The sequence below is a fragment of the Curcuma longa genome, chromosome 4 (assembly GCF_044706935.1).
Source record: "Curcuma longa cultivar G26 ecotype Majalengka, Jawa Barat chromosome 4, ITB_CL_G26_1.1, whole genome shotgun sequence".
Lineage (NCBI taxonomy): Eukaryota > Viridiplantae > Streptophyta > Magnoliopsida > Zingiberales > Zingiberaceae > Curcuma > Curcuma longa.
Window position 1 is genome coordinate 21,990,305 of NC_133864.1, and position 8,532 is coordinate 21,998,836.

At 42.3% G+C, this 8,532-nt stretch overlaps 1 protein-coding gene across 1 annotated transcript; it reads right to left on the reverse strand.

Moving 5' to 3' along the window:
* Positions 1 to 5,999: 5,999 nt before the first annotated feature.
* LOC141827277 (uncharacterized) lies at positions 6,000 to 7,599 on the reverse strand. The gene is made up of 2 exons (XM_074714498.1): positions 6,082 to 7,599; positions 6,000 to 6,038 (listed from the first exon to the last, which is right to left on the reverse strand). The coding sequence occupies exons 1-2, from the start codon at positions 7,597 to 7,599 to the stop codon at positions 6,000 to 6,002; spliced, it is 1,557 nt and encodes a 518-aa protein (XP_074570599.1).
* Between the last annotated feature and the right edge of the window lie 933 nt (positions 7,600 to 8,532).

The following is an 8,532-nucleotide window of genomic DNA, read 5'->3' on the forward strand; positions in this document are numbered from 1 at the left end:
CTCTGCACTGGATCTTGCCACAACATTCTATTTTTTGTTTTCCCAAGAAATAAGGTTAACTTCGACAAATATACAAAAACCAGAAGTAGATTTCCTATCAATGGGAGATCCTGCCCAATCTGCATCAGAATACCTATGACTCGAGTATGTCCTTTGTCTTCGTACAAAAGACCCTTTGCTAGAGCGCCTTTGATATATTGAATAATGTGAATCACAGCATCCCAATATTCTTTGCATGAAAAGTTGAAAAACTGACTTACTACAAATGAGATATCCAGACGAGTAATAGTAAAGTAGCTTAGTCTCCCTACTAATCGCCTATATCGTTCAGGATCTGGAAGAGGCTCTCCCTGATTTGGCATGAGCTTAATATTAGGATTCATGGGAGTGTCAATTGTCTTTGAGTTTAACATGTCTGTTTCTTCTAGAATATCTATTACATATTTTCTTTGGGATATGATAATCTCATATTTGGATTGTGCTACTTCTATCCCCAAAAAATATTTAAGTTTGCCGAGATCTTTTATCTGGAAATGTTTGAAAAGATACTATTTCACCTGTGAAATTGTAACGCCCGCCCTTACGTGGGCCCTCGACGGACGCTACAGTTTCTTTTCTTTCATTCATTTTATTCATTTCATTTAAACTACTATCATATACACACTTAACTTAACTAAACATGCAGCGGAACTAGTAATAATTTAAAACAGTTCATATATAATAGTAGGGAAACATGAAAATAAACTAACCTAGGTTGCATTTCAATTCTAGGTTATCAAGTTCTAAACATGAAAATGAAATAATTGTCAGGTATTACTAATACAAGGTAAATAAAATATCATTTAATCATGCAAGGCTAATTGCATGGCCCGAGCATAATCAAGTCACCACACACATCCATCTTTACCGCCCCGTCCTGCTGCCTTCCATTTGCTCAGTACCTGCTAACGGGATCTGCAAGATAAGGGAAGTATCTATAAGCATAAAGCTTAGTAAGTCCCTTTCCTACTCACAAAATCCATTCGTTACATACATCATACATTAAGTAAATAAAGCATATCATTCTTTCCTAACATGTATAAGCAAACATTGAACATTCACATTTCATATATTCAACATAGAAAACGTTTGCCTTTTTGAAAACTATTACTTTAATAGTTAAACATAATCATCAACATCTTTGGGGATCCCTGGCTTGTACCCATTCATTTCTTTTGACGCGCCATTCCAAGTAACGAGGTAGCAAATCTCGATTACTCGGTTTACTAGGTCTTAGGTCACCTAGGGGCAACTTTTGGAGCCCATCCCTGGAATCCCTTTCGGGTTCCGGTACAAGCCATTCATTCAAAGTAAAATACTTTTTATACATTTCTTTTCATCATAACTTGAATGTTCCATAACATCTTCTTTCATTCATTCATAGTGAACATTCTCAAGTCATACCACTTTTCATTTTCGATTGTCATAACATAATGTTTAATCACATTTAAACCTTAACCTTAGGTTTGATTGTACGTTCTTCATAAACTTGACATCATTAACTTTAAACCGACCAACCAGTGGATCAATAACCCTTTTAGTCGATCAGGGGATCAACCGACAGGTCTTGAATCAATCCAGGGTCGATTAAGTTCCATTTTATCGCCACAGTAGCCTCTGTAATCGATCAGCCGATCGATTACAGGGCTTAATCGATCAGGAGATCGATTACAGGGCTTAACGCGTCCACAGTAGGCTTGGTAATCGATCAACCGATCGATTACAGCCTCGTAATCGATCAGGTGATCGATTACGGCTCTTAATCGATCGGGTGATCGATTAAGAGTCGCGATTTTTGTTCCTGTTTACAGCGTGTAATCGATCCAGTGATCGATTACACCCTCTGGTAATCGATCCAGTGATCGATTACACCCTTCTGGTAATCGATCAACCGATCGATTACCAGCGTCGCTGTTTTCAGATTTCAGTTCTAAACAACAATTTTACATAATTTATTAAACATGATATCTTACAACAGATTAAAAACATGGTTAGTTATCTCCTGGCCATAAACATATATAAAACCTTTAAACATTACTACTTTTAACATGATATCTAAAACAGATTTATCTCAATGGCAATATATAACATGAAATTTATCATTATAATATAACCAGATTAACATATTAACGTGAGATAACAATAACACAGTATAACAAAACCTATTAATCTGAATAGATTTTTAAACAAACATATTAACAGAACATAACTTACAGATTCATGCATTCATTTAGTTAGAATTTTTAAACGAATTAATATAGTTCATGAACTAACAATACATGCTCGCAAACGCATTATTATCTTGCAGGTGAGGGAAACTTACTTACAGTTCCTTTACCCAGTCTTCGTCTTCCTCCTCCCTAGCCTTCCTTAGACCTTCTTCTTCTCAAACCTCCTAAACCTCTCGGCCAGAAGCACAGAGAGAAGAGAAGAGAGAGGAGAAAAGAAAACAAAGAAAAAAAAAAGAGAAAAGAGTCGAGAGGAGGAGTTTATAAAGGAAAAGGGTTAGCAGTTACGACCCATCTCCTCCACGATGCAACCCCACTCCTTCCTCTCCGTTGGGTTTAATGAAATCTCATTAACCCTCAGGTTTAACAAGCATTGCCCTCTTTCCTTTAACAAGCATTACATTTCTATCCCATATGGTTAACTTGGCTTGCTTCATATTGGAGGTCCAAGGGTCAATCCTGGCACCTCCACATTTCTTTTTTTTTTTCTTTCTTTTCTTTAGCAAAAGCCTTTAATCCCATACAAGAAATATTTTAGGCCATTTCTTTTTGCCTAAAAATGTTTATTCATTTTTATCATTAATAATTCTATCATTTACATAGCCATTTATCCAGAATTTATTGAAGGAAAATTCGGGTATTACAATCCTCCATACCTTCTAAAAAGTTCGTCCTCGAACTTAGAATAATTCTGGATACTTTCGTTTCATGTCTTCTTCACGTTCCCATGTCATTTCTTCAGATTGTTGATTTCGCCACAACACTTTGACTAACGGTACCTCTTTGTTCCGTAGTCTCTTGACATCTCGATCCAGGATCTGTACGGGTTTGCTTTCATAACTCAGATCCTCCTGGATTTGGATTGCCTGTGGCTCAATCACTTTGTCCTCGTCTGGGAGTACACTTCTTTAGCATGGATACGTGGAAGACATTGTGAATAGCGGCCATTTCCTGAGGTAACTCGAGTTCATAAGCTACCTTGCCGACTCTATTCAGTATCTTGTAGGGTCCAACGTATCGCGGACTTAACTTTCCTTTCTTGCCGAACCTCATAATTCCTTTCATCGGAGTTACTCGGAGAAAAACAAAATCTCCGACATTGAACTCCAATGGTCTCCTTCGTTGATCGGCATAATTCTTCTGCCGGCTCTGGGCAGTTTCTATCCGTTGGCGTATACTCTGTATAGCTTCGGTGGTGTCTTTGATGAAATCCATCTGGACTCCCATTTCCTTCTTCTCACCACCTTCGTACCAACAGATTGGAGATCTGCATCTCCTTCCATATAGAGCTTCATATGGTGCCATTCCAATAGTAGCTTGAAAGCTATTATTGTATGCAAATTCTGCTAAGCATAAATATCGACACCAGCTCCCTTTGAAATCCAAGGCACAAGCTCTTAACATATCTTCTAGTATCTGGTTCACCCTTTCTGTTTGTCCATCTGTTTGAGGGTGAAACGCTGTACTGAATTTTAGCTTTGTGCCGAGAGCCTTATGAACACATTCCCAAAAATGTGAAGTGAATCGACCATCTCTGTCGGAGATAATGGTCATGCATGCAATCTGATGATCTCTTTAACATACAATTGAGCTAGTTGCTCAATGGAATACGTCATCTTGATTGCTAGGAAGTGTGCTGACTTTGTCAGTCTATCCACTATCACCCATATTGCATCGTATCCGTTTGTAGTCCTGGGAAGACCTGAAATGAAATCCATAGAGATGTCTTCCCATTTCCACTCCGGAATCTGAATGGGTTGCAGAACTCCTCCAGGCCTCTGGTGTTCTGCTTTGACTTGCTGGCAGGTCAGGCAAGTGCTGACATGCTAGCTACATCCCTCTTCATACCAGACCACCAAAATCTTCCTTTCAGATCTTGATACATCTTGGTGGATCCTGGATGCATAGCATAGGGAGTTCCATGAGCTTCTTCTAAAATCTTCTTGCGCAGTTCCGGATCGTTAGGGATACATAACCGATCCCTAAAATATAATACTCCGTTATCGGCGATCCGAAAGCCTTCGCCTTTTCCTTCTTGGATCTCTTGCTTGATTTTCTGGAGACTTGGGTCACTATTCTGCTTCTCCAATATATCGTCGAACAATGATGGCACTATGGCCAGGGTCGAGAGTTGTCCAGAGATAACCTCGATCCCGTAGCTCATAATCTCCTTTTCCAGTGGTCGAGATAATACCGATAAAGACATCAAAGTGGCACTAGCTTTCCTACTGAGTGCATCTGCCACTTTGTTGGCCTTACCCGGATGGTAGAGAATTTCGCAGTCATAGTCTTTTACCAGCTCCAGCCATCTGCGTTGTCTCATATTGAGATCCTTTTGTGTGAAGAAATAGCGCAGACTCTGGTGATCTGTGTAGATTTTACACTGTGCTCCGTATAGATAATGTCTCCATACCTTCAGAGCGAAGACCACCGCTGCTAATTCTAAGTCATGAGTGGGGTAATTCTTTTCATGCTCTTTAAGTTGCCTAGAGGCATAGGCAATAACTTTACCACTCTGCATCAATACAGCTCCGAGTCCCAACCGGGAGGCATCGCTGTATATATCGAAGCTCTTATCATTTTCCGGAAGAGTAAGGATTGGAGCATTTGTAAGTCTTCTTTTCAGCTCCAAGAAACTCTTCTCGCAATCGTCAGTCCATATATATTTCTTGTTCTTCCTGGTAAGAGCCGTCATAGGTGCTGCGATTCTTGAGAAGTCTTCTACGAATTTACGGTAATAGCCCGCTAATCCGAGAAAGCTCCTAACTTCGCTAGCATTCTTCGGTCTGCTCCAATTACTTACAGCTTCTATCTTTTTCGGGTCTACCATAACTCCATCCTTGGAAATAATATGACCCAGAAAAGCTACTTGCTCCAGCCAGAATTCACATTTGGAGAATTTAGCATATAACTGCTTCTCCCGAAGAATCTGTAACACCGTCTTCAGGTGTTGGGCATGCTCGTCCTGATCCCTCGAATAGACAAGAATATCGTCGATGAAGACGATAACAAATTTGTCGAGAAATTCTGAGAATACCCGATTCATCAGATCCATGAACATGGCAGGAGCATTAGTTACTCCGAACGGCATGACTACGAACTCATAGTGTCCGTATCTTGTCCGGAAAGCTGTCCGGAACATCCTCTGGTCTTACCTTCACTTGATGATATCCAGACCTGAGATCAATCTTTGAGAAAATCTTCAATTGATCTGTCTTAGGAACATCCTCTGGTCTTACCTTCACTTGATGATATCCAGACCTGAGATCAATCTTTGAGAAAACCGTGGCTCCCTTCAATTGATCAAACAGATCATCTATCCTTGGCAGAGGATATCTGTTCTTGATCGTCACATTATTCAATGCACGATAATCTATGCATAAGCGCATAGTTCCATCTTTCTTCTTAACAAATAGTACTGGAGCTCCCCATGGGGAATGACTAGGGCGAATGAAACCCTTATCCAGTAACTCTTGTAGTTGAACCTGAAGTTCCTTCAATTCTGCCGGTGCCATCCGATAGGGCGCCTTTGAGATCGGATTAGTACCGGGAATTAACTCGATCTCAAATTCAACTTCCCTATCCGGGGCTAACCCGGGCAATTCATCTGGAAACACATCTGGGTCTCGCATACAACTCTGACATTCTCTAGCTTCTGTTCCTTAACTTGAGTTGTATTGACCACGTAGGCGAGAAAACCAGTGTATCCCTTGCTTAACATCTTCTGTGCTTTTAGAGCCGATAAGAACTTCCCAGTCTTCCTCTTTGGCTCTCCGATAAATTCAAACACAGACTCAGCTTCAGGCTGGAATACCACTCTGCGTTTACGGCACTCGATAGAAGCACCGTATTTGCTCAGGAAATCCATACCCAGTATGACATCAAAATCTTGCATGTCCAGTACTATCAGATCGCAGTAGAGTTCTCTTCCCGCGATTCCAATTGGTACGGCACGCAACATATGAGTAGATGCCATTACTTCTCCCGAAGGTAGAGTTGTTAAGAATTTACCATCTAAAACTTGTAAAGGTATCTCTATCTTCTTAGCATATAGCATGGAAATAAACGAATGCGTTGCCCCAGTATCAAATAATGCAGTAGCGTACTGACTGTAAATAAATATCTGACCTGTGACAACTGTGGAAGCATTCGCCACATCCTCCTTTGTCATAGAGAATACCCTAGCATTGGTTGTAGCTGGAGGGGCCTCCAACCTTCCTTGGCTTATTTGAGGACCGTCCAAGGCAGCTTGCATATAATGCAGCTGTGCAGGTGGCTTCTGATATTGCATCTGTTGCTGTGGTGGCTGCTGAGATGGCGCCTGGAACTTCTTAGGGCAGAACTGAGCCTTATGCCCTTCCACTCCGCAGATAAAGCATTTGTTGGTCCCCACTAGGCATTCTCCAGGATGAAGTCTCCCACACTTTGCACATGTGGTGAACTTGGGCTTCTTGTTTGCTGGTCCGCCCTTAGCATTATTCCATTTCCTTTTATCCTTGCGGACATGACCTTTATTAAAATGACCCTTATGCTCAGTCTTAACCTCAGCCGATGGCTTCTTCTGCTGCTTAATGCTGTTTAAATAGTGCTCAGTAACCAAAGCACTGCTAACCAGTTCTTCCGAGGTCTGCGGTTTGTTTACTCCGCCTGCCACGTTCATTGCTATCTCTGGCCGCAGCATCTTCAGCATAAGGCGGACCCTTTCCTTCTCTGTACCGACCAGCTCAGGGCATAGACGTGCCAGCCGGTTAAACTTTTTAACAGCTTCATTGACTGTCAGCTCGCCTTGACGAAATTCGGTGAATTCGTCGTAATGTCGGTTAGTCACCCGCATGTGGAAGAACTCTTCAAAGAATTCCTCTTCAAAGTCTTTCCATTTCATCGCACTGACTGACCTCTTACTCTTCACTCTGTCCCACCACATCCTGGCGTCCCCAGTGAAGCAGAAGGATACGCATTTGACCTTTTCCTGCTCTGGCCAGTCTAGCATCTCCACTATGCTCTCGACAGTCTTGAACCATGCTTGAGCATCCCATGGTTCGCAACTGCCCGAGAAGGGTTCCGGCTTCAGCCTCTGCCACTGGATCAGATAAGCTTCTGGTCTCATTCCAGGGGCAGTGCTAGTTGAAGGTGCTGACACAACCGGAGGTGCTACCGGTGTCGCAGGTGGAGGGACAGCGTTCCCTTGCTGCTGACTCATCAATGTGTTGATGGTCTGCTGCTGCTCAGCTATGATCTGCTGCTGTTCAGTGAACTGACGCTGAAGATCAGTGACCAGCTGTGTCAGGTCAGGCTGGTTAGTGGTTCTAGTTGGTCTACCTCTTCTAGCCATGATTCCTGATACAAGCAAGTTAGAGTAAGAGTTCATCCCTTAGTATGCATGCATCATAAGATAAATTTCTATATCCTCCTACATGCATTGCTTTTCTAAGGTAAGAACATGCTTCCATCATGCATAGGGTTATTCTAACTGACATCCTTACATAAGTAAGCTTAACTATCTCCATGTTATTTACCCATATAACATGGTATGGAAGATCATACTACCCGGGGGAATCATCTCTTCCTAACTTACCCTTTTTCCCCCCACTTAAGTGTAGGTTCTACTTTCCCTACTCAAGTGTATGACCTACTCCAACTTCCCTTAGATAGTCATTCCAGCTTACTCATGTGATATTTGTGAGTCTAAAATCCACCTTCGTTACTCACATTTTCTTTTCGTACATACTTCTAACTACTCTAGTTAGGAGGTGCTACCCTTCCTACTAAAGTGTACATCCAAACGAAAAGAAACAACATCCATAACTGTAAAGACATGACAAGATCATCCTGCAGTGGAACAGGAACTATCGGAGCAGGGATCTCCGGTACCTCGTCTGGGTCTTCAACAGTCTCCTCCGGATCCTCATCGGGATCCACTATCTCTATCTCCACATCATCATCAGAGTCCTCCTCAAACTCATCCTCTCGGGGTCCTCCTCCTCAAAGACCTCCTCCTCCATCCGAAGACCTCCATCTCGAAGACCTCCTCAGGCTCGGGGTCTTCCTCCATCTCGAAGACCTCCTCAGGCTCGGGGTCTTCCTCCATCTCAGGATCAGGATCCATCTCTGGGTCCTCTTCGTCGTCCTCCGACTCTGCGTCGGACTCTCCCAGATCCTCTGGAAACACGTGTCGCGATATCTGCCTGCGTAACTCAGCATATGACAAGCGACACTGGAACTCGCCCCAGATCCTATGTGCTACTTCCCTTGCACGTCTAGGCAA

Excerpts from the sequence above, each read along its gene's own strand:
- LOC141827277 (XM_074714498.1), bottom strand. The coding sequence starts at position 7,599 with ATGGCTAGAAGAGGTAGACCAACTAGAACCACTAACCAGCCTGACCTG. Across the intron at positions 6,039-6,081 it reads AGTGCCGTAAACGCAGAGTG|AGCCAAAGAGGAAGACTGGG; the intron begins GTATTCCAGCCT and ends AATTTATCGGAG.